Below are 26950 nucleotides of genomic sequence, written 5' to 3'. Positions count from 1 at the left end.
CCCTCTGGAGATGTGCGATATCCCAGGTAGTCGATTTTTTCCTGATGGAATTTACACTTCGATAATTTAGCATATAAATGGGCAGCTCGCAACTTCTTCAGGACTGCTCTGACTAGTTTGATATGTTCCTCTTTGGTTTCTGTGAAGATAAGGATGTCATCGAGGTAAACCAGGACCCCCTTATATAGGTGCTCTCTCAGCACGTCATTAATTAATTGCATAAAGACTGCGGGGGCCCCTTGCAGTCCGAATGGCAATACTTTGAATTGATAGCACCCCATTGGGCAGTTGAATGCAGTCTTCCATTCGTCTCCTTCCTTAATCCTAATACGGTAGTATGCTTCCCTCAGGTCTAGTTTGGTAAAAATCTTTCCTTTCGATAGGTGGGATAGCATATCCTTCATTAGGGGAAGGGGGTACAGATTACATTCACTAATTGTATGCTAACTCTGTAAACTAAGCGGTTTACAGAGTTAGCATATTGCCCCCAACAATCTGGGTCCTTATTTTACCAACCTCGGAAAGATTGACTCAGAATCGAACTCCTGGAGTGACCAGTGAGTTGGCCCACAATACTGCATTCTAACTACTATACCACCATGGGTGCTGAAAAGATGGTGTTTTACTGTTTATGTATTTGTGCTAAAATAATGTTCTGGGTAATGTGATGTTGCAAGTACCTTTTTTTTCTTATATTTTGGTAACTTTTATTGATTTCCTGGCTCTGTGCTGGCCATCTGTTTGCCCTTGTTGATTCCAGTTTTAGTATTTATTTATTTATTTCTCTTTTTCCTTGTTTTAAAAGGAAGTGTCCAGCAAGAAGAAACTGTCAGTGGAAGCCAAATCCTATTCTTCCAGCACTACTTCTCTTTCCTTCCCTCCCAATTTGCCTCCTGTGCTCCCCTTCTGTCCTCAGCACTCTTCACCCCAACTGCAGCACTTCTCCCATGATGCTCCAGTGACTAGTATGGTGAGCAAAATGCATAGAAAATCAGGTAAATGACTAGGCTTTTTTAAAAAATGTATTTGCTCATCATTTTTAAAAATACAAGAAAAAAGAGTGAACAAACAACAAAAAAAGAAAATAAAAATACTGATATAGAAATATAAAATTGGTAAGTAGATAAAGAATTAATACCTGGTGAGATCCTGGAAAAAGATAATCAAGTAGCACATTTGTAAGCACCAAGAAATGAACAAGTCAATTACTAGAAGCAAATATGGGTTTGTTAAAACAGATCATGCCAGACAAGCCTTACTGCCTTCTGTAATACAGTCACTAAATTAGTGATCAGGGAAATACTGCAGATATAGTTTACTTGGACTTCTCTAAGGCATTTGACAAAGTAGACCACAAACTACTTGGTAAGATAGAACAGTGTGGGATAGACAGCATCACCACCAGATGGATTCGTAACTGGCTGATCAATCACACTCAGCATGTAGTCCTCAGTGGAACTACATCCACATGGAGAGTAGCATGTAGTGGGGTACCTTAAGGTTCTATCTTGGGCCCAGTACTCTTCAACATCTTCACAAACTAGATGAGGGGATAAATGGGGAACTCCTCAAAATTGCAATGACACCAAGGTGGGGGAAATTGCTAACACTTTAGATGATAGACTTAAGATTCAGAAGGTCCTTGACAGACTTGAACTTTGGGTCCTACCTAACAAAATGCAATTCATTGGTGAGAAAATAAGGTCTTTATACATAGGCAAGAAAAATTAAATGCACAGATATAGAAGGTGGTACCTGGCTCAAGAGTACCTGTGAGAGAGATCTAGGTGTCTTTTCCCCCAGGAAGTAGTCCTAGTACTAGACCACTATTTAACTATGATCCCACAGTATGCTGTAGCTGTCATAAAGCTAATGCAGTCGTAGGTTGCAGATGGATAGTGTAAGAAGACCTTACAGCTCAACTAGATCTCCCAAGAAAGCAGAACTCTTGAAACAGGCATCGTATCAAAAGGAACTTTTATTAGGAACCAGTGATAGCAAAGAATCAAAGCGAGGTCTGAGGAAAAATCCCATGCAAGCAGTATACCAAAAGCAATATCTGTTATTCCTCCCCCCAGCGTCCATTTGAAACTCATCCAATCCACACATGGTATATTATTTTGGTAACTGGCTCCATTAGCCCACCCTTCAAGATCTCTCATTTTCGTTTCCCTCTGGCTCCAAGCACAAACTCTCTTCCAGATAAGGGTGATATTATTCAGCTGCATTCCTTCCCCTGGGGGAAGGGCAAAGTAGCAAGACAATGCAAAGCATCCCCCCTCCCAACAGAATGGCAAGCCCCAAGAAATGGTTACAGAAGCATATATAGGATAGAAAGTAAAGTAATACATTTCTTTGGGGATCTGACATATAGCCCCCCTAGAAAAATGACAGATCTACCTGCAAAACAAAAAGAGGAGAGGGGGAGAAAATAAACATGGAAAGGCATATTAATCAGGCTTATCAGGATACCAAGAGTGAAATCATTTGAGTAACGTAGGAACCTTAATATGTTTTTTATATACCCATTCATTCTGGGAGGATGGAAGGTTTTTCCAGGCTACTAAGTACTGTGTGGAAACATGATGTTTACGGAAGTCCAAAATGTCCCACACTTCAAAATGTTCACCCTCGACTAAGATAGGTGTAGGCACCGAAGTTGCAAGTGGTCTAAGGTTAGATGTAATCTCTGGTTTGAGCAAGCTACCATGGAAAACAGGATGGATTTGTCGTAGGCTCTTAGGGAACTCTAATTCGACAGTCACTGGGTTGATGATATGTCCTCTGGCCAGTTTAGATGACTGGCCAGCTCCCAAATTTCCTCCATGTATTCAGCTACTGGCCACTACCCCTGCTTCACTGTTTTTATGCGATTGTGGGCTTTCCAGTCTGCAAGGCGGTCTTCGAAGCGATGCCGGAGGGCTGCCATAAATCAATTCAAAAACCTCAATTTTGGGACATTGCAGTTGTAAAAGATCACCATCCAGTTAGCCGCAGTATCCTCCAATGCCAGGGTGACCACCCAGACTATCTCCTTGTCCGTTGGCAATGTCCTCCCATATATTTGCATGTAGGTGAAGACATGGGCAAGGAAGAACCCCAATCTTGGGATTCCCGTCAAATTTCACCCCCAATGGTGAAAGGCTTCTGGGAGGATGGGGTGGCCCCTCTCTGGGTCTTTGGGGAGGGCGCACTTGCTGTATGGCTGCTGCCACCTCAGTCACCAATGGTTCTTCATCAGCTCTTTCCTCCACTTCTTCCTCCGACCCTGGGTGTCCCTTCAGCTTGGCTTTTAGTTCCTCAAAGGACTCCCTCACATATTCCATAGTTTGCTTTAGGATTGCCTCCACCAGCTCTGATTTTGGATCCTATTTGTCTTTCTCGGGGGGGGGGGCTCCAGATTTTTCTTTTTAGCTTTTTTCTTTCCGCCATCTCGTGTGATGGTCACTTTCTGAGCCCTTCCTTCTCAGTCTTCTTTCTTTCTGACCTTGAGCGACCACCTAGCTCTTTCGCCTTCTGCCGAGGGTCCAGCTTCTTCCAGGTCCCTGGAAGTGCCTTCCTCGGGGTCTGCCAGAGTGACAGCTTCACTCCAGGTCTCAGTCACAGCCTCTTCCATTATGCTGGTAGGAAGGGACAGATTGATTGCAACCCACCTCGGTAGGGCACCTGCCTCTCTGGGTTGGGCACTATGCAGACCTCACTTTATGTAAGGACCTGCCTCAACTAGGTCTCCCAAGAAAGCAGAACTCTTGAAACAGGAATTGTATCAAAAGGAACTTTTATTAGGAACCAGTAATAGCAAGGAATCAAAGCGAGGTCTGAGGAAAAATCCCACACAAGCAGTATACCAAAAGCAATATCCGTTACTCCTCCACCCAGGGTCCATTTGAATCTCATCCAATTCACAGGTGGTATATTGTTTTGGTAAGGCGTGCCCTTCAAGGTCTCTCTTGGTTTCATTTCCCTCTGACTCCAAGCACAAACCGTCTTCCAGATAAGGATGGTGTTATTCGGCTGCATTCCTTCTTGCAAAGTGGCAGGACAATGCAGAGCATCCCCCAAAGAATCCCCCCTCCCAACAGAATGGCAGGCCCCAAGAAATGGTTACAGAAGCATATATAGGATAGAAAGTAAAGTAATACATTTGTTTGGGGATAGTTTCAAGATCATGTGAAGTGCTAGTACCTCTTTATACAGCATTGGTGAGACCACACTTGGAATACTGTGTTCAGTTCTGGTCACCCTGATTCAAAAAAGCAGTTGAAACCCTAGAAATAATTCAGAGAAGAGCAACAAAAATGGTAAGGATTCTGGAGGCTAAACCATATGATGAATAATTGAGGGAAATAGGTATGTCTAATCTAATGAAGAGAAGAAGTAGGGGTGATACAATAGTAATCTTCCAATATTTGAGGCGCTGTCACAGAGAAGAGGGGATCAATCTATTGCCCAAAGCACCTGAAGGCAGAACAAGAAGTAAGGGTGGAAGATCATTAAAGATATGTCCAAACTAGAACTAAGATAAACTTTCTGAGAAAATTTAATCAGCAGAATGGCTTATCTCTGCAAGTTATATGAGCTGGAGGTTTCACTGGACATTTTAAAGAAAATGAATAGCCATTTGTCTGGAATAGTAAAGGGTCTCCTTGAGCAGGACATTGGACTAAGACCTCCAAGATCCCTTTCAATCCTGTTATTCAATGTTCTAATTACCAGTATTGTATAACTAGTGCTCAGTGTATTTCTGATGAGAATAGAACTATATAAAAGAAAGTACATTAAATTATTTTAATGATGAGAGTAAGGATTTGAATCTTTGAGCTAAGTACCAGAATCTCCAATATTCAATTTAAAGATACAAAAAGGAAAAGAAAACTAAAACATTATAGAAAAATATTAGTTTCTAACCTCCCCTTTGTACAACAGTTGATTAATGTACAATATTTATAGACTTACTATTTGTGATTCTGATTTCAAGTGTTTCATCATTTTTTGTCTCCTGAAAATCATACTCTAAATTCTTACATTTTTCTCCATATGTAATACACAGTATAGTATGTGTGGAAGCCATTCTTGCTTATGACAAATTCAACATCCAGCTGAGCTGCCACTGGTGCCTCACGAAGAAGTGTCAGCCCCGGTTTGGCTACTGTCTCGATCTTCTTTTCTCCTCCCGATGTCATTATGCTATAGTCCTCTTGGAACCCTCCAAGTAGGCTGCACTCCTAACTTATGAGAGTTGATTTAATATCAGCCTTCTGGCTGGTGAATTCAACATTAAAGGAACTCTATGGCCTTGAGGTGCCATAAGAGATAATTTTTTATTGAATGCACATCCCAGCACAGAAGAAGTAAAAACAACTCTAGTTTTCTCACGGGAAAATCTGGTTAGCTTTCCATAGCCCCCACCCACTCATGCTGCCCAATCACATTCTCTCTCTTTGTTATGGGAAAGGTCCATATTTGTGTCAGACACTTGCTTTGGATGGCCTTGGGTCTCACGGTTTATGGACAGCTTCTTGAAACTCCTGTTTCTTTCCCATACTCCCCCTCCTATTTCTATGGCAAGTTGAGCAGCGACAGGTAAGCAAGCATCTTAGCAGTTTAACCTTGACATGCCAACCACCTGGAAAAGAAGGTAGCTATAAGGAAACAATAAGTACATTTATTCAAACATTCAAACACCTTGGATGTTGTGGGTATTTGTCATGAAACTTCTGTATTAATCAATCAGCTTTAACATCTTGGGCTTTCACGCACTCAGCATCCGCTAAGGGATAGTCTCTTCACAGGTCTAGGTACTGTAACTTTCCCCTAAAAATCCTTGAGTTGTATTTTTTTAATTTCATAATGCTTCTCTCTCTCACACACACACACACCAGTATAGGAGGAGGGGGTTCTTTTATCTGGTCTTAAGCTGGATTTTTGAATGGTTTCCACAAGCTGCATTGGAAAACTGGGTGAACTCGCTTCAATTCTTTTGATAACCGTAACTCCACAGTTACAGGATTTATAAATTTCACGATTGGGAAAGGTCCTATGTACTTATTACTCAATTTCTTGCAGGGCTGCCTTAACTTGAGGAACTTAGTACACAGATATACCTGGTCCCCAATTCTAAAACTCTCTTGGGGAGCCCTCTACCGATCAGCCTAACTTATACAATTTCCTAGCCTTATCTAATGCTTCTGCACCAATCCCCATGTACTTTTCAAACTATCCATCCATTCAGCTGTGGTTAGCTTCAGTCCACAGTATTGGGGCTAAGAGGGAGGACAGCTTCATAAGATTAAAAACTATGGCAGGTGATGGGTCTTTCTGTAGAAGAGGAAGAAACATTCTTCCTTCCAAACCCTGCAATTGCCTTGAGAGGTTTGGGAGGGAATGGGAGATTCTTTCACTGAGAGAAAAATACTATTTTTATCTTACCATACATTGTTCCATAGAGTCAACTGCAACTATTCATTTGCTGTGAAGGATAGTAAAGAGCTGCCCCTGAATCAGTTTGACTAATTAAGTTAAGTCTAATCATCATTCCTATTCTATTATATGATGGTGACAAAAAGGATGGTGCTTTTCAGCTGTGTCACAACATGAAACACCTTTATCTTACATTTCCCAAGGAAAAACAGCTGAAAACCTAGTTCTTCCTTACTGCTGATTGTTGAAGGATTCTCTGCATGGGTGATGGCATATGGGTGCTGGTCCAAGAGATTGCATCAATGACACAGTCACAGGAAAAGCCACACCTTCTAGAGATATACTGTGCTGTTAACATCTTTGGCAATCATTTAACAGCAACCATTCGGCAGTCTGCTTTCCTGTACATTAACTCTGAATGTGATATTTGACTCTATTGATGGGTTGTAAGTGTAGCCCATTCCTAACTCTTCATGCCAGCCAAGCTTAAACTTCATACGAGCATCTTCTTAGCAATAACAATAGAACTTACTTATATACTGCTTCATGGTGCTTTACAGCCCTCTCTAAGCAGTTTACTGAGTCAGCATATTGCCCTCAACAATCTGGTTCCTCATTTTACCAATCTCGGAAGGATGGAAGGCTGAGTCATACTTGAGCCAGTGAGAATTGAACTGCTGAACTGCTGGCACTCAGCAGAATTAGCCTGCAATACTACATTCTGACCACTGCGCCACCATGCTACTTGGGGCATCCTTTCTTGTCACATACAGGTAGTGCTCAACTTATGACCACAATTGAGGCCAGAATAAGCAAGGTAGTTGTGAATTGAGCTCAGTTTTACAACCTTTTTTGCCATGATTTTGTCAAATGTCCAGCTAGTGAATCCAGAAAGGAACTCCTGGGACATTGTTCTTCCCAAAAGTAATATTTTTATTGAATACACTGCATTGGTACAAAAGAAGCAAAACCAGCTCTGAATTTCCCACTCCACATAATGTCCACATAATTAAACTTGAAATCCCCCTTTGGCCATCCCCTTCAGTCCATTGCGATGTCCAATCACATACACCCCTTTTGTTATGGGAACTGCTTGAATTGTTCAAACACCTGTGCAGCATGACCTTGAAGGGGGGAGCAGGGCCTCATAATCTGCAGATTCTTGGTGTTCCATTCCCATCCCATGCGATTCAAACACCTCCCTCCAAATTATTGTCAAGTTGAGAGGAGAGAAGAAACTAGGTGAAAAGCGAATAACGCTTGTCATGCCGATCCCCCAGAAGAACGATACATCTGTAATTAACACAAACACACAAATTCATAAACATGTACAAAGCACTGTTTCCCTTTGGTCACTTAGGGTACCTGGCATGAAAATTCTTTATTAGTCTAGCCGTTCTAATGTCCTTTGCCGTCATCCATTTTGTGTCCACTACAGGATAGCCCTTCCACAGCACAAGGTATTGCAACTTTTCCCGGTGGTGTCTAGAATCCAAGATGCCTTTAATCTCATAGTGTTCCTTCTCTTTTATAAGGGTCGGAGGTGGAGGGGGTCCCTCCAACTGGCCTTAGCTTTGAATCTTAAGCAGACTTTAGTAGACTGCAATGAAACACTGGGTAGACCCACCTAACACTTCTCGGCATCTTTAGCTCCACTGTCACTGGATTTATAATTTGCACAATGGAGAAAGGACCTATATACTTAGGACCAGTCTTCTTACAGAGCTGCCTTGGGTTTAAATGCTTCAACTACTTTATCTCCTACCCTGAAATTCCTTTGAGGGGCTCTCTTCCAATCAGCTTGCTTTTTCTGGGCCTCTCTTGCTTTCCCTAGTGCCTTGTACACCATAACCCATGTGCTTGTCAGAAAGTCCATCCATTCCGCCAGTGTTGTAGAAGAGGAGGTCCTGGGGAGAAACTCGGGCATGGCTACGAACTCAACCACCATAGCCAACTTAAATGGGGTAAGTCCTGTGCTGCCATGCATTGATTTATTATAGCTACCTCAGCAAACGGCAGCAGCTCAGCCCAGTTAGTCTGCTGATAATTTATCTTAGGTATTGCTCCACTTTTGAGTTAGCTTTTCTGCCACCCCATTAGTACTGGGATGAAAAGTGGAGCTAAGCCCCTAAGATGAGCCATTAGGCTCACGAACTCCCAGAATTTTGCAGTAAACTGTACCTCCCCCAGTCTGAAATAATCCTCTTTGGGATCCCATGCAGTCTAAATGTGCTGCATGAACAATTTTGCTAGGAGCTGGGCTGAGTGCCTGCTTGGAGAATAGGTCAGCAAAAGTCCATATTACAGTGTTCCCATCACTCTCTGGCAGCTCAACTATGAAGTCCATGGCTATCCTCCTGTGGCAGGGTTGGGTTGGCTATTGGCTGCAGCAATCCAGGAGTTTTCCCTGGCGATCACTTCATAGATGAGCATACAGGACGACTCGCCACATAGGATTCTATGTCCTTCATCCTTGGCCACAAAAATTGTCTTTTTATAAGGTGCAGGGTCTTTACAAATCCAAAGTGCCCCTCTGGCTTCGCATCATGACTCCTTTGTAGTACCATGGTTCTCTAGCTCCCCTTCCGTGCTAAACCTTGCTTCAGCATCAAGTCTCTTATGCTTTTGGAACTACTTATCCCCTCCCAGGGCTTCTCCTAATTGCTGGATCAGTAAGTCTCCTGATTGAGGGGAGTCCTTCTGTGGCTATCTCACGTGTGCTGGTGCGGCAAGTTCTTAGATGGGATGACAGAGTTAACTATCTCTTCCCTAGTGCTCTTATATTGAGGCAGGTGTGAGAGGGCATCGACAAAGAAGTTTCCCCCCCCCAGCAAATAATGTGAGGAGCCTATCAGACTTCATTAGAAAACAGGTTCCTTAGTGCTCCCAGATTCTTGCAGTCGGTCCAAACTTTGAACGGGACTTTGCTGCTCTCTAAAAACTGTCTCCAGGCCTTCCGGTTTGTCACGCAGGCGCTATGGATGGCTGGGAGACTTGCTGTCTCTCCCCCATCCAGTTTTGCATTGCTGGGGGGCCCTGAAAAGGGCCAAAAATCTCCCCGAAGAGGCGACCAGAAAGGAGGGGCACTCGCTGGATCGTGGGAGAGCCGCAATACTCGTTAGATCTGGCGATCCCTTCAAACTGGGGGACGAAAGGACCGGCCATTATGGCTGGTCCCTAGGCTGTGAACAGCCAAAGTCACATTTTCCACCAGGCAACTCTTAAAGCAGCGCGGAAGAGACTGGGTGAGATCTACCTCTTTTACAAATTATCAGTTTAAGCAAGAGATAGCAGATACAAAGAGGAAGAGAGGAAGTATTAAATATTGAAATAAAAAGAAATTTTGATTACTACTTAAAAAAACAACTGAAAATTAGCAAAAAGGAAGGATATCATATTGTATCCTTAATTTGTTGACATAGAGGGTGAGAAGTTAAGTAAACGGGATGTGTATTTTGAATATTAGATTTTGTGAGGAATGGTGATAGATGAATTGGGAGTATACTAAAAATCTTGGGAATGATAAATATCAAATGTTAAATCTAAATGTTAGTGGAGATTAAAATTGAAAAATCGATTAGGTCATTGATTGTCTAAAAGATTGTATGTTAAAACAATTAGAATATGTGTAAACTAAAAACTGGATATATGTAAGAGTTATTTTCTATGTGATTGATAGCATAAAACTTGTCTTTAAATCTACAAATAGACAGTATATATGAAGGGAAAAAGAGGAAATGTTTATGGTAGCAATTTGAAATCTGTACTGCTATCTGTATGTAATTGAATTACTACCACCACGTTGCTTTTCAAATATGTGAATGTAATATTAGAAAATCAATAACATTTGTAAAAAAATAAAAACACTCCAAATGAGGAGGGCCCAGCTGACAGTGTAAGCCTCCTTCTCCCAGATGGCCCACCATCTCTTGGTGTCAGACAGTTTCTGAGACATATAAGCGCAAAATTGCAGCTCTCCTCTTCCATTTCTCTGCATTAAAACTGCCCCCACGGCCTGGATCACAAACTGTTCGTCTAGGTTCTGGTGTCTCAATATTGGCTCAGTGGCAAAAAGCTCTCTAGCTTTTTGAAAGCCACTTGGCACTCACAGTCCAGTTCAAGGGTTGACTAGGGCTTCGTCCCCTTCCCCATTTTCAGTTGGGTTTGTGATGGGTAGGGCTATCTGTGCGGATGTGGGAATAAATTGCCTATAGAAGTTTGTAAACCCCAGGTTGCCTTCTGGTCTGTGGGGCCACCCATTCTAATATTGCCCTCACCGTTCCCGGGTCCATTTCTACTCCCTCCCTGGAAATATGGTAACCTAAGTAGTCTAAACTGGTCTTGCGCAAGTCACATTTGGATCACTTCAAGTACAACTGGGCTTTTAGCAGCTTCTCTAGCACAGGTCTCACTAGCTTTATGGGCTTTTCCATGGTCTCAGTATAAATTAAGATATCACCAAGTACACCAGTACCCCTTTATACAGATGTTCATATAGGATTTCATTTATTAGTTGCATGAACACGGCAGGTGCCCCTTGCAGCCCAAAATTGATAGCACCCCAAGGGGCAGTTGAATGCAGTCTTCCACTCATCCCCTTCCCTAATCCGCACTCGGTAGTACACTTCCCTTAAATCCAGCTTGGTGAAAATCTTCCCCTTGGACAAATAACCTGACATGTCAGTCATTAAGGGAAGGAGGTACATGTTCTCCAAACAAATGGCATTTATCCCCTTTAATCCCCACATATTGTCAGGGACTCATCTTTCTTTCTTTGCCTTTGGTTTTGGTGGCTCTCGCTTTTGTTTGTGCCCTGGTGGTTACTTGTGTTGCTAGTTGGTGGGAGGGGATGACTGGCCTGATTATATCTGGCTTAGAGCTGTTATATTGAGGCATTCTAGATTGTGCATCAGCTGGGAATTTTTTCCCCCTGGGTGTTATTTCAGAGTGAAATTGAAGCAATTAAAATATTGCGCCCATCAGACTTGTTTGGGCAACAGCTTTCAGGGAGGTTTTAGGGCCTCTAGATGTTTGGCCCCCTTCAGGAAGTGTCTCCATGTAAATAATGCCCATCGCACTACAAACGGGAAACAACCCTCAGTGTTGGTGAGGTTTTTTGGACATGTAGGTGCATGGTTGCAGGGGCCCCTCTTGGTTTCCTTGTAGGAGAACTGCCCCCACAGCCACATTGCTGGCATCGGCTTGGATTACAGAAGGAGTGTTCAAGTCTGAGTGCTTTAGGACCACTTCTCAGGGAGGGCTTTCACCACCCATGTCTCAATCAGTGCTTGTTCTGGGCCAGGTCGATCTCTACTTCCTCTGCTAGGATGTACCAACCATGGAGAGTGGGAGGGGGGCATTCCTGGAGACACAGGTATTATAGCTTTCGTCACTCAGTCATCCTTGAAGTAGCTTTCTTGTGGCCAGTCAGTTAATCGAGACACCAGCTCACAAAATTCTTAGGTGCACTCAGCCACTGCCCCCCTCCTCCCTTGTAGGATGTTTTTGATGCAGCTAGGGGGTCTTCGAACCACTTGTGGAGGGCAGCCATGAAGTGATTATTTCTCAGCTCCGGGGTGTTGTCATTGTGGAAGGTCACCGTCCACAGGGTAACTGGCCCCTCCAGGGCCATGGTAACCCATCTCACCTTGGCTCCTTCGGTGGGTAATTCCGGGCCATACTCCAACATGTAGGTCCAGGCCTGGGATAGGAAGAATCCCAGTTGCTGGGGGGGGTCTCTGTTAAACTTCACATCCGGGGGGGTGCCTTGTGGGCTCGCTTTCCCCCTGGGGCTGGTCCCATAGGTACTTGCTTCTAGGCAGCCACCCCCATTACCGGAGAGGTGGCGATTGCCACCATTGGGCTAGCTGAGATACTGGCCATCACAATAGGATGGATGTTACATCGCCAGCTGCGTTGAGGCAGGGGGGTAGATGTGCATCAGGTTGCCCCATCCAAAACAGGGTTTTGCAGCTTTGAGGTTCTCTAACACACACACCCCACATGAACTTTATGGCTTGTTCTATCATCCAGTCTGCCCAGTTGCTTTCTCTGCACTCATCACTTTCTTCCTCCAGCCCTTCCAGCTCAGCTCGCTTTCTACGTTGGCGGCTGCCTCTTCTTCCGTGGGTGAATGTTACTTACCCCTTGGAGTTTCTCTTCCCACTTCTCTTTTCTCCCGACCCCTAGGGATCATCTGGTGTCTCGGCTGGCCGTCTTCCCCCAGCCACTCAGACAGATCCAGTCCTCTGGAAGGGGGTCTGGTAGACGCATCTCCACAGGTTTCATTTTCTTCCTGGTCACTCCCTTGAGTTGACATCATATGCACGGTCCCCACAGTAGAGGTGTAATCCTCTCCGGGTTGACTAAAAGTGCAGATTCTGCTTAATGTCAGAGCTGCCCCAGTTTGCTCTCTCAAAGTAGGACTCGTGACTCAGAAACTGTTTGCAGCAAAGTCAGGCGGAATCTGCTGTTCCTGCACAAAATACAAAGCTATTCTTTCCAACTCCTAATCCCTCCCCCCATGACCAGTTCCCCCAGCCAGCCAATGTGATGCCGGTAAGATGTTTTCGGAAGCTCCGAGGTGTGAAACTGGTAATATTCCATTCTCAAGGCAAACAATTGAAGAACCTTGTACAAGCCAGTTTGCTGATTGGGTCTTCCATTGTCACTTTTCCCTTCCCATTCCTTTCCCATTCACCATCACCTCCCTATTTCCCATCATTTCATACACAGGTGTGGTTTGCCTCAAATGCTTCCCCCCTCCCTTCCCCTTTGATGGCAGGAGCCCAGCAAGACACCAGGCCAATGATGGAGATCTTAACATTAACATAGACAGTAGTTAACACTTACCTAACACTTGCCACAGCCACCCAAGGGTCACAGTCCAAACTATGGTCGAGAAAGTAGCTCAGTACTGATTGGCACAGACTGCAGAAGCTGCTAATTAAATTCAGGAATGAAGTATGTGATGGCCGTTATTGCATCTTATATTTCCTGCTAAGGAATGTTTCCTGCTGAGCTATTTCAGGCTTTCATTAGATAAGCTTCTCAAAGCAAATGATTTGGTCAGCTGTAGTTCTTCTGTTAAGGGACGCGGTGGCTCAGTGGGTCAGGACGCTGAGCTTGTCGATCAGAAGGTCGGCAGTTTGGGTCGAATCCCGAGTGCCGCGTAACAGAGTGAGTGCCTGTTACTCGTCCCAGCTTCTGCCAACCTAGCAGTTCGAAAGCACGTAAAAATGCAAGTAGAAAAATAGGGACCACTCCGGTGGGAAGGTAACAGCATTCCGTGCGCCTTTGGCGTCTAGTCATGCCGGCCACATGACCACGGAGACGTCCTCGGACAAGCGCTGGCTCTTTGGCTTTGAAACGGAGATGAGCACCGGCCCCTAGAGTCGGAAACGACTAGCACGCATGTGCGGGGGAACCTTTACCTTTACCTTTTTTAGTTCTTCTGTTATGAGTAGTCTAGAATTATTTTTTTGTGTTAGGATTGATATTAAAATGCAAAGTCTCAAACTCCTTTCATGATATGAATTTTTTTTTGCTCTTCAACTATGGATAGGTAAAATAATATTTACAATTTGTTCATTTTTCAGGAAATCAGAAGAATATCCAAAAGTGTCTAACTGTGCCTGACAGGAATGCAGCTTTCCACCCAGAAGACAAACCAAGTGTGCTGCTGAATTATGAGAATCCTATTTACAAACAGGACCAGTCTTCTCAAGGGCAAACGTCTTTTAATACGTTTTTAGACAGTGGAACATCAAACGCTTCCAACTACCGGCTACAGAGAAGTCATGCTGGGCAAGAGATCGCAGCAGCATCAGAGAGTGACACAGCGCATGGGGACACTCTCACCCAGATGAGCGAGGACTCACAAGAGCCTCTGCCCCAGTGGCCGCTCCCTCAGGGAAAGGATGAGGCTGGTGCTTTGGGCTGGAAGCGGTCCCCTGGCAGGGGTTACGCCACAGTCTCACCTGGGACTTCAAGACACAAAGGCTTTCAGAGTGGCTGCCTGATTTCCCAGCAAGCCAAGGTCCAAGGCCCGAGGCGGGTTGACATGCCCCCGGATGAAGACTGGCGGCAGCACACCCTTGCCCCGCTGCCTGCCACAAGAAGCTTCTTCGTCCACTCTGGAAATGCCCTGTAAAACCCTGGCCTGTGCAGCGGTTCCCTCCATGCACAGCCATGACTGGTGAGAGGGCACCCTTCCGTTGGGCTGATCCTTTTGAAAGAGGCCCTTCTCTGAAATGAAGATACTGAAATGCAGTTAAAAAGATAGCAAGGTGTGTTTTTTTCCAGCCAGCTTTGTCTTTAAAATAGTTAATGATTGCCGAAAACTAACTGCACTTTATTTTTTTGTATGTACTGCTGTTTATAAGAACTTTTTCAGCAATTCCATTCCTAACCTTTTGCTATAAGAAATGGTTTAAGGCTCACTTGCAGTAGAAGAGAGGGCAAGATTTGCTTTTGGACTAAAATTAAATCTTCTGATGTCTTCTATAGGCTGTATTTGGTGAATTTGTGTATCATGTTAAGTAGCACTAGAAAGCCTGTGTGCCAACTTTCAATTCAGTGTTATGTTCTCCATTACATGCTGTGGGGAAGATTTCAGATCTTTATACAGAATTAGCAGTGCTCATAATTTAGTAAGATATAGGCACAGATAACTCCTATAGGGGCTAGGGAGGGAGTGGTAAGAAGATATGGCACCAGCCGATTTCTCTTTTTTTTCCAAAGTAGACTAACAGGGTTTGAAGTAGCACGTTTAATAAGCACAGAATCATTGTAACTATTTTAGGCTCTGACATACTTGCCTTTGTAAGTTTTCTCAAAGAAATAAATGAAATAGTTATGTTTATTGAATGATTATTAATTACTTTCCTATCTTCTGAAAGGTATTTCCCAATTTTGAGTTCTTTTACTGTTTTTTTTCTCTTTCTGGTATTAAATATTTTATGGGTTGACTTTTATAATAACTTACTTTGTGAATCTAGCTAAAATAAGGTGATTCATATGTTTTATAAGATTATGATTTACAATAGAACCGTTGTGAATGATGCAGACAAAATACACATTTAAAGGCCCTGTTAAGACGTTAGTGTCCTCATCCTGATTTTCATTCTGTTTTAAGGTTCACATTTTTGTAAATCAGGAGATTTAGTTACAATTATTTAGTCAAATGAGTGGTGACATTATGTCTATGTTCTTGGATTTATATAGGAATGATGACATGTGTGACTTTTTTAAATAAAAACTCATACATTTAGCATTTTTCCTTATATTAACATTGCAGAAATTCAGGATGGATATTTTGTAAATGCCAAATGAAACTAGAGTAGTATGAATTATATTACAATATAGTAAGCTCAGTAAATTTAGTGAATTCTTGGCACTTGGATTGCAAGTTGCTCCAAGAGTTAGAGAGCCAACTCCTGTCACCTTAGCCAGTAGTTGCTACCTTTTCACACTACAAATTGCCCCCCACCTTTATGTATTTCTAACCTTTAGAAAATTAAGCAGTCCATAAGGCCATGAAGTGTTGGCAGTGGCTTAGTCTTAGCCAAGTTGGTCTTCCAACAGATACGGGTGATGATGTTTCAGCTATTATCTCCACATAAATGAACGAGTATTGTGGACTTAATGCATCCTGACAGCTACTCCACTGCATGGGTTCAGGAGAGACAAAATATTTCACAAGTAAGTAGTTCTGGCCAGAACACGTTTGTTTCTGATCCTTAAAATACAAGGTAGCAAACTATGACAACTTACCTCTTTAGCCTCCTGCAAGTATCCTTTCATACCCTCAGGCCACCTATCATTTCTTTCCTCAGAGCAATTAATCTGGAATTCCAAAATAGTAAGATAATTTTTGTTTTTCATCTCTAGCACTTTGGATGCTCTTTTTATCAACTAGCTTGCAATTTGGGGAAAGGGGGGAAATTGTCTTTGCTTATCCCAAAGGAACATATAAATACAGTATAATTGTAAGTGGTGTCAGGAAAGTGACAGCTCAGAATGAGCTGAGATTACTAAAGGGTGCAAGGATGACAGAATGTGCTGAAAATACAAAGAATTAGTATACTGTACCAGCTGCTCAATGAAAAAGTCAAAATGCTAACTAGTAATAAATGCAAAGCTACTCAACTTATATTTTTGTGTAGCCTACACACCAACAAATTAGATTTTTCATTAGGCAGTGTGAAGATCAGGATGAAGGGGCAAGATTTAGACTGGAGATGGATAGAAATAAGATCAGGAAATACCTCTATTTTGAATGAATTGAAATTCAAGCAAACTGTATTTTGGGATATTTATTTTGGAGAAAAAACTGGAGAACTGATTTAAGTGCTGAGTGACTGGAGCAGTGCTCCTGTTCCTGTCTTCAAAGGCGGGCAGGGGATTATCAAGGAAATTATAAACTAGTGCGATAACCATCTAGAACGAAAGATTCAAAGATAAGCATCTAGGAAATATAATTACTCAAAGCCTGCATGGAACTTGTCAGGCTAGCCTTATCACATTTGCTATCTTTATTAATCAATTTGGGAAATGTTATAAAATTTAGTTTCAGTTTGATAAAATACCCTGTGAGAAGCTTAGAGTGAAGCTAGCTAAAAAAGGGTGCTGCCAGATGCCCCCTCAGCGCCAAAGGAAGACCAGTTGGGCAGATGAACAACAGCATGATGGGCCTATGACAATTTGCTGTGGCCAACTGACTGCAGGACAAGAATTACACTAATATCAAAGAAATAGTGGAATAGAATCATTAAAGAAAGGACGCAAAAGGAGACACAGAATGAAATGTGAAAGGCAAAAAATAAAGTATTTATTTTAAATAATTAACTAGCATTGTTAAATTATCCCACAGCAAGTTGTCCTGTGGTGAGTTGTCCTGCAGCGAATTGGTTGTGACAAGTTGTCCCATTCCTGCTGCAGCCTCCTTCCCCTCCTGCATCATTAGGGCTGCCTAAAGCAATATAGCCAGACACGTGTGTGGGGCCACAGCTGGTCTAGTTCAGGAGAAGCCAGCGTTGCCCTTCCCTGTGCCAGACCAAAATAAAATAAATAAATAAATACAAGCACTTCACCTACTGGCCATTAGAGGTTTTGACAGAGAAAAAGAGAGCCGAAGAGATTCTTTGCTGGAAAGGCAAATATGTACAATCTATAAAGGAAGATTGGGCTATAAAAGTATAGGATTAGCGAGATGTAGAAGGTAGATATTGCAACTAAGGGCAATCTTAGTACTAGAAGTATAGCCTTAGAACTAAGCACAGCACAGGAATACCTGTTAATTAGTGTAATGGACCAATCAGCACCAAGACATAAGAAAACAGCCAAATGGCTACAGATACAAGCATAGATTAACCTATACCCAAGATTCCTCTCTGTACAGTAAAACTGCCCCAACTCCCAAAGGAGTGTAAGAATAAGTGTAAGAATAAAAATAGTAAGAATAAAAAAAGTGTAAGAATAAAAAAGTAAGTTCTTATTGTAGACTCTGAGGTTAATCTAATTAATCGTAGCCTCAGTCCAGTATCAAATGATATGAACCTCAGTCCAGTATCAAATGAATTGAGCTCAATTTTAGCAACCATATAAACATGTAATTGCAACAAAGCTTCTTTGACACATTTCCTTCCAAATGTTTATAGTCCAGTTTTATTCATTCTTTTCCCATATGGCATAAGCAATTATCTAACTTCCAGAATGCATTATTCGAAAACTTTCTCAAATGCTCACTTTCATTCACTTTATAAAATGTCAATCTTTTAATAATGTACTTAAATATCATATTGAAATAGAACTGTATTTTTCTTTAAAACTCTTGGCAATACAACTAGGCAATTATCAAATTGCAAGCTAAAATGCAGTTTTCTACCATCAATCAAAGCTTGAGAAACTAAAAATCCACTTGTGAATAAGTCATCTTAAGTACATTAAGTATATTCACCACTACTATATTAAATTCAAAAAAACAGATTTACAGTACTTTTTAAAGAGCTCGGTTTTCTTAAAATTGAAAATGTAACACAGTCATTAAAGAGTCAAGACTTGATTAAAATCTTCAGCCAAATTAGCCAGATTAAAAGGTGAGGGGAAAATTCTGTGTAAAACATCTGGGTGACTTTGGGTTGGATAAAAGGGTCTCTTATTATTGAAACATCTAAATACTAATATTAATTGTCACTAGTTCATGGTTCTGCAAAGCCATCTTCAGCTGCTGTGCCAACTACCCTAAAGGTTGGAGAGCAATCAATTTTGGAAGAAGGTCTGTATGGGAAATGAATTTAAATCAGGCAGGTGTCTGGCCTGGGTCTAGGAACAGCAGACTGGGACATTGCCTCTTAACAGGACCATGTCCATATGTCCTCTGGATGGCTATACTTGCAAGGAAACTGAAGGAAAGCAGCTTTTTTGCAGATTTAAGGACCAGGAGACAATATGATTAGCCATCTTGCTCCCAACCACAGCAGACACTTTTAAAGGACACTAAGTTAGCAAACATTACTTTCTAATCACTTTCAGGAATAAACTCATTAACTAATCCTAAAGTATTAGAGACTTTTGGAAAGACAAGTTGGAAAATGTCTTCAATCCAAAATGAAAGAAAATTTTAATCATAAGCTTAGAATTTAAAGAATCTGAAATAAACAGCAAAAAGCTAAATAAGATTTAATCTTAGAAAACTAAATTGACTAAGGGTCTAAAAATTGGAACGTTGAAACTTTTACAATAAGATTTAGGAATTAATTATAAAAACACTGCTTCTCATGAGAATTGATTGTTTTGGTGTTTACAATACATAATAAAGATATACAGTTTCATAATTTCAAAATTTATGAACAATTTTAAAAACTGGAAATTCGTACATTGTCTATATACCCATTATCCCGTCCTTTCTCAGAGTAAACAACATTATGCAAAGCGCACAGAAGTAAAAACAAGTAACAGACTCTGTGACTATAACAGAACAGACACATTTCAGGCAGCAAGTTTATTGTAAAGTACATGATGTGCTAAATTAAGGCAATTATATGTGCAAAATAAAAGATCCTGATCAACCAATGCATACTTATTTGTCTAGGATAAGTTATATTTTTATAAGCTCTGATAGCTGGTAGCAATAGTTGGCTGTTTGCAGCTCGTTTTATTTTCTGAGAGTGCTTCCTACTGACCCACAATGGCCAAGAGCAAGCGTCTGTAATCCCCGCCGGTGTCACTTGAAATCATGGTAGCCAAAGTCTTGTGGTACATCTGTGTGAACAGCTGTTTGATCTGTACAAGATCAATCTGTCCCAAAAGAAATAGAATAAAAATATCACATGGAAGAAATTTAAAGCCACACCTTTTTATTGGTGAAGTTTTATTTCACCAATAAAAAAGGTCTTAAAAAACCCCAAATTTCAATAAAAAATTTAGATCACATCCTTTTCAACAAGAAACGTTACTTCAGAAATGATCATATTGCATTTATGTTGTTGGAGCAGTATTGAAATTAATGCTTTATTTAAATATATAGTTCCATTTCAGTCAGATACAATTACATGTGCTAACTCAACCTTGAGATTTATCTCAGTCACATGGGAGCTGACCTTTGGACAGAGTAAATGCACAATCAAAAGCATTGTTCACCATTAGAAATGCAAAAGCATGGCTTCCACTACAGTATTTTAGTGGTTATAAATATATATAAATCAACCACCAATGACTGTAATGAATAATGGCTTCAAATTATATATATTTTGTGTAATTTTTTTTCAGATTTTTTTTAAATAATTTTGGGTGTTCTTTTCAGTTTGTTTTTGTTGTTGTATTTGGTTAATTTAAAACAAAAAGGGGGATTATAGTCATTAATACTAATATTAATTAATATTTAAAAAAATGTCCCTGTTTATATCACTTTATATCATAAGCCACTGTGAGCAGTGGGAATGGCACATTTCCATTACTTGTATTTTCAATGAACCCAGAAGAAAGCTTCTGGATCAAGTAGTATTACCTGATGGAATTAAAAAGCTAAGTTGCTACAGGCAACGGCTACTTTCTGAAGCTCCAATGCTCATCACTATCAATTTTTCAACTGACTTTATTTACTGTCGTGAGAAATTCATTTATAGAAAATATATAAAGGAATTTCTCATGACAGTTAATAACATTAATAAGAAAATATAGTCCTTGACTTACAATAGTGCATTTAGTGATTGTTCAAAGAGGCAGCGGCACTGAAAAAAGTGACATGACCCTTTTTTACACTTATGATTCTTGCAGCATCCTCATGGTCATGCAATCAAAATTCAGATGCTTGGCAACTGATTCGTATGTATGACGGTCGCAGCATCCCAGGGTCATGTGTTCACCTTTTGCAACCTTCCGACAAGCAAAGTCAATGGGAAAGCCAAATTCACTTAACTATGTTACTAACTGAACAACTGTAGTGATTCAGTTAACAACAGTGGCAAGAAAGGTCATAATATGGGGCAAAATTAACTGTCTTGCTTAGCAACAGAAATTTGGGGCTCAATTATGGTTATGAGTCAGGGACTACCTGTATGGAGTAAAGGACAATTGTTACATTATTCTAGTTTTTTATTGTTATTTTTCCTCCTAAAAGATGTTTGTTTTTAAATTGAATTCAACAGCTTACATGTCATATTAAAGGTGTAAAAATCTCTTTACTGATTTATCATGGTCTGATTTTTTTTTTACATCTCAAAAACCTGGCATTTTAACAGGAGTATGTAGACTTTTTATATCCACTGTACAATAGCAAGACACACTGCTATGTATACTATCAGAAAGTAAACATTCTTACCTTGCGAGTTACAATAATTCTAACCAGCATAGAATCATCTGTGCCAGCTCCTTTCATGGCACGATAAAGTCTTTCTGCAAAAAAGGCTGGGCGATTTAGAGCACATTGTACTGCAAGAAAGCAACCCCAAGAATATGTCCAAGTTAGCACTGGGAACTAAAAAAAACCATTGTTTTCCAGCAACAAGGCCGAACGTTTTAAATACAAACTTTAGACACAAAACTTAACTTTGGCATTATTATTACAAAGGTAGGGAAATGAGTGGAAGCCCAGAGATCACTGAACACTGATAGAGGTAGGTGGGGATGTATAATCCAGTTCATTGAGATTTGTGCTATATAATTGGGCTTCTGTCAGAATGGAGAAGAGGGAAAAAAGCAAGTCAGACATAGCAAAACTCCCAATTTTTAGAACTAAATCTCTGGCATTAAGAAGCCAATTAACACCATGAGGTCCTGGTGGCACATGAAGAAATATTTCTCCTTTGAATTATTGCCTCACAGAAATGTATCCTAGATTAATAAACTGTTGGATTGTGAACTTGATAATGAGAGACAAATATGAAAAATTCTATGTATTCACCAAACAATAGCTTATTTTTCTTTTTCTTTCCTTTTTTTATTGTAATAAGTTATGCGAAGTATTTTTTTAAGAAAAGCATCACTAGAACTACTAAGGATACATACTGTCAAATGAGAACTTAGTGGGAATTACCTCCAATCCAGCTCCCAGCCATAGAACCTTGTTTTAGTGCAACCACTAATTGAAAAATATCTTCAAAGAGAATTCAGTGCTAGTATAAGGCCCTGCCTCAGCTGAATCTCTCAAGAAAGCAGAAGTCTTGAAACTGGCAGCATTTCAAAAGGAATTTTTGAAGAGAAGGCAGGCAGAATCTGGCGTTCCCACATGAAATCGTTAGGCTAAAACCCATTGTTCAAAACCCCTCCCAACTGCCCAGTCCAGAGTTGTGATGATGTGAGAACTCCAGTCAAAAACTATGATAAGAAGATGTTCCTAGGTGTCTCTTCCTCGGTGAGGTGAAGCAGATTGCCTCGGGCACTTCCCTCCCCCCTAACATTCCCCAGAAAGGTACATTAAAGCCCCCTCCCCCCCAGGAGCAGAGTAAACAAAGCAAAGCTAAACACATCAGAGGAGACCTCCAAAGGTTCCCCCCTCCCATCAGGATGGCAGCCTCCCAACAGGGATCTATAGGGACCTGACAGCTAGTCTAAAGTTTTGTTCCAAGACATTTGTTGAATAAGATAATTAAGCACACTTACTCTTACATTACATAATTTCTTCTACTTTTAATTCCCTGAGAGAAGATATTATAAACCTAGCTTCTAATCAGTGGCATCTTTCAAAAACTATTCTAATTATTAATTCTTATAGGTCCTTGAAAATTAAATTAACTATAAAATTAAAAAAAATGGGGAAAATAACTTACAGATAGTCTTCAAGCCATGCTCTACATTTCCTGAAAATTCCCGGCCAATGGTGCTTAATAAATCACGGTTAGCTATCTGCAAATAAATGTCAGGAAAATGAAAGAAACTGTAAAGAATGCTGGTGTAGCAAAATCAATTTTTTTCCTTTTGCAGGCAACAGTTTACTAGAGGTGCCCCACCTAATCTTCTCGCACTTTGGTATACCTGTGAATAAGCTTCCACAGTAGCTTTCAGCTGAGGGAAGCTTCTAGATGCAAGGATCATGTTGAAGCAAGACTCATCCGTTCCCAGCTTTCCTTCCCCAGCTTGGTAAAGTCGTTGTGCATCCTGCTGAGCTTTTTGATAATCTACAGTATGATTCTCGTCCCGATTACCCTGCAAAGAAAAACAATGTATTGTGACCACTGCACACTAACTTTCACTTTGTCACTAATCACTTAACAATATAAACAATGAAAACACTGTATTCTAAAAAGAATAGTCATGCTATGTTCTTTGTAAAATTACTTTTAATAAGAATTCATTAAAAATGAAAATTAGTCATGAATCATTTCTAAACCCAATGTTTAGTTTCATGCTCTTTGCCATGTTTTGAAAAAGTCCAGTTAAAACTGTATAGAGAAAAATTACCACTTGGAATGTGGGCTGCAATCCATATATTTTTATAAGGGATTTCTGAACTTACTTGTCTACTTAACTATTTCTATTTCTGCATGGCAAATAATATTTAATGTCCATTTAATTTCTTGAAGATAACCTGTTTCAGTGCTATTAGGTAAACACAAGCAAGTACAATATAATAATCACATTCAAACTGAGTGATCTTATACAGCACCACTGAAAAATCAGTGCATCTTTCTATTTGCCATGGGAACTCCATAGAGAATTATATTAGTTTGATTTTGAAATAGTCCAAACGTAAACCAGCAAATTAACTTAGAAATCTCTTGCAAACTTCAGGAAACTAGAAAATTTTGAGGTGGTTAGTTTTGTTTTGTTTTAAAAAAAAAAGTTAAAGGAAAGGAAATTGGCTTCCTTAAGCATTTAATAATTTATAACATGTATACTTGAGCAGAGGATTAAGATGACCCTTAACTAAACTATATAACTAAAAAAAACTCCCATTCTTTTCTGTCAAATTACTTGAAATATTTAGGGGTGGAGGGTTGGCAGAATTTATTCAACAATTAGCATTTCAGTTATGCAATTCAAAATATATTCAATAATGCTTTTCTTATAGCATTTCTTTTATATACGTATCAGATTTTCTTTTTATTCTTATGTTTTGGACCATAAAGAAATAAACTAAATTGCTTATTAATGAAACTTGTTAGAATATGACTACCAAATTCACTGATTTATACCTAAGCAATTTCTGCTTTAAAGCCAAACTAAAATGCATTTTTTTACTTTCATCCTTTATAACAAATGTTTAAATAAATTTAAATTTGGGCTAAACACAGAACTGAATGGTATAGATAGAAACATGCCCCAACCATTCTTACTGCTGAATGACTACAGACATTAAAATGAACTTCATTCCTAGTATTAATTTTATGTAAGGATCTGCCTCAACTAGGTCTCCCAAGAAAGCAGAACTCTTGAAACAGGCATTGTTTCAAAAGGAACTTTTATTGAGTTAATGATAGCAGTAGAGCAAAGCAAGGTCTGAAGATTCTGCATGTGAAAGGTTACATTATAATGCCCATTCAAAACTCCACACGCACACCCCAATGTCCAACAGTCAGTTTGAATTCCAGCCAATCCATAGGTGCTAATATGTTTTGAGAACCTGGCAATTTAGCACGCATCTCAAGGTTTCCCAAGGGTCCCAGGTTCCGCTATCTGGAGATAAGGCAGATGTCTTCAGGCCACATTCCTTTCTCACAGAGGGAAGGCAACTCAAAAAGCAATCAAAGCGAATACATCCCCCAGCAAGCAGCCCCTCTCCCACTAGAATGGCAGACCCCGAAAATGATTAAACAGGAAAATGATTAAACAAGCAATCAAAGCAGTAATAAAATGCCAGCAGGTAAAATAGAGGGGTCTGACATTTTATTTTAAACATTGATCAATCAATTTTACAAAGTATACCAAAGGAAAAGATATTAAAAGAAAGATAAAATAAATATGTTAATAAAACATTTTAGAAGTAAGCTTTCATACAAAATACAATAAGAGAAAATTATTAACACTACTTTGACTCTATGGGAATTGTCCGCATCTGAAAGCAATCTGTTCCAACTTCTGCCATCATAACTGCAAGGCTGAAGCAAGTATCTAGGCATTTATTGCAAAACTGGAGTGCTGTCAGAAAGGCTATCCGACTCAGAACAACCATTCTATGTTTGGAGCAGTTGTTTGGGACATGTTTTGTTCTGTTATCTCTCTCTCTCTCTCTCTCTCTCTCTCTCTCTCTCTCTCTCTCTCTCTCTCTCATTTATTTTGCACTGAATTGTTTATTAAAAAGATTCCCTCTGCATTATATAACTGGAAAGGCAGTAAAATAGCTTTTCTTCGCAAGTAAAAAGGATGCTTAGATTTAATAGCTGACCTATTGTAATCCAATATGGTTCTGCAGTGAGACACATGACAAATGTAGAATGCAATAAGCAGGTAATGATCATCCTCTCTTAGACAGCTAGTACAGCCTAGGTGAGACCCACTGTCTAGTCTAGTCCATCCCTAGTCATGGAAGCCTTCTGGGTGATCTTTGGCCATCACTCTCCCTCAAACCAATCAATCTCATGAGGTTGTGATGCAGATAAAATGGGAAGAAAGAACACTAAGTTGGCCATCTTGAACTCCTGAGTGAAAGGCGGAATGTAATTCTAAAAAATAATAAATACAATAGAGAATAGGACTGTTTGCTATCCACCAGGGCTACTAATAGGATGGGTTTGTATATCAGCTTCACGGAAGTGTAGTCAGCATTTGTGAAACTGTGAACTGACACAATTTAATTTTTTAATTTTAATTCTAGGCAGCTTGTAATCTTTTGCAGCTTTCCTCTTCCTATCACAGATATCAAAAGAAATTAAAAATGAGTAACGGTTTGAGTGAGAAAGGCTCTCCAGGCATTTGAAAGGGGGTTCTGTAGGCCCAGTCAGGTTCCCGCTTCTGGTAATGTGTGCTGTGTGTGTGGGCCAGAGTTCTGGCGGTGTATAAATACTGTCATCCCTTTGTAAAGGGCAGTTATGATAGCTGCCTATGGAAGCCATCCCACAGCACTGCTTTTCTTCAGTGGGCCTTCTTCTCCCAAGACCTCTGCTGCATTTCTGAAAGCCTTGCTCTAGCATCTTCTTGAATCAACAACATATCTTCAACTGCTAATACTCTCTACATATGTCATGGTTCTGCCAGCTATTATACCTCCATCTCTTCTCACTGCTTCCCGAAGATTTTGTGTTGTAAGAGTCACCTTGCCACTTCCAGCCTTTTCCTATGGAAAATTGTGAGAACCTATGCTACTTACCATCTAAAACAAGAAATGTACCTGGCTGGATATATTGATAACAAGAAGCTAAAGATTAGTGGGTGACAGTGGACACCCAAACTCGCAGTATAAGAATAGGCTTCACAAACAGAAATATATTGTGACAGAATGTGGCTGTTATCTCACCTGACACATAGATACAAGTAATCGTTCAAAGTGACCAGATGTATCAGCCCGAACATCTTGCTCAATATCTCTTCCAAATTCACTCTTGTAACATTTGACTATTTCTTGAATCTCCCGATTTGTTCTTGTGCAAAGAATTTCAATTAATACATTTTCTTGGGTACCTACCCCCTGAAAACAGAAAAACAAAGTTGCTGTATCAACACCAAAAGGAGTACTAGAAAAAATGGTCATGCCTATCTTTTAGAGTACAACATCTAGGCTAAGCTGCTTCATATAATTGAATATACTGCAAACATAAGTCACATTATGGAATTCCCAACTCCCAAATAAATCAGTATCTATCTTTGATCACCTCCTCCTCCTAATTTTCTGTGAAGTCCTGGCTGATTCCACTTTGTGAGATTACTTAATGGACAACCTTCCTAGTTGTGGAAAGACAATCATCGGCCACATAAGTTTGGAAAGGATGGAATATGTCAGAGTCTCAATGGCTTCTCTAAATTAGTGGCTCTTCTTTTAAACAGTAAATTCCTCAATTTTAACATTTTGGATTTTCCTCACTTTTCTTCAGCAATCTTACTGCTCTCCACCTCAGTCTGATTTCTTTTGTGCCTTCTGTTGCTTCTTTCCACTTAC

General features: G+C 40.4%; 2 protein-coding genes across 12 annotated transcripts in view; one reads left to right on the top strand and one right to left on the bottom strand.

Moving 5' to 3' along the window:
- The window catches only part of USP54 (ubiquitin specific peptidase 54), a 163254-nt gene extending 140176 nt beyond the window's left edge, over positions 1-23078 (top strand). For 5 of the 9 annotated variants that reach the window (XM_081329573.1, XM_081329575.1, XM_081329577.1 and 2 more), the window contains 2 exons: positions 806-995; positions 14019-15580. In XM_081329573.1, coding sequence (XP_081185699.1) covers positions 806-995; positions 14019-14572 — 744 coding nt within the window. In that variant the 3' untranslated portion in view covers positions 14573-15580. Of the gene's footprint in view, positions 1-805; positions 996-8254; positions 8385-14018; positions 15581-15933; positions 16123-20697; positions 20897-22842 lie in introns of those variants that run through there. The other 4 variants (XR_014026678.1, XR_014026679.1, XR_014026680.1 and 1 more) reach the window with 4 other exon arrangements.
- ANXA7 (annexin A7) overlaps positions 18217-26950 on the bottom strand; it is a 45774-nt gene continuing 37040 nt past the window's right edge. For 2 of the 3 annotated variants that reach the window (XM_081329589.1, XM_081329590.1), the window contains exons 9-12: positions 26312-26482; positions 22894-23064; positions 22689-22764; positions 18217-21351 (exon numbers count right to left, since the gene is read on the bottom strand). In XM_081329589.1, coding sequence (XP_081185715.1) covers positions 21221-21351; positions 22689-22764; positions 22894-23064; positions 26312-26482 — 549 coding nt within the window. In that variant the 3' untranslated portion in view covers positions 18217-21220. The remainder of the gene's footprint in view (positions 21352-22688; positions 22765-22893; positions 23065-26311; positions 26483-26950) is intronic. The other variant, XM_081329591.1, reaches the window with a different exon arrangement.

This window comes from Vipera berus (genome assembly GCF_964194415.1).
Source record: "Vipera berus genome assembly, chromosome: 5".
Lineage (NCBI taxonomy): Eukaryota > Metazoa > Chordata > Lepidosauria > Squamata > Viperidae > Vipera > Vipera berus.
The sequence above is the reverse complement of the archived record's forward strand: the minus strand, read 5'-3'. Positions and strand labels throughout refer to the sequence as shown.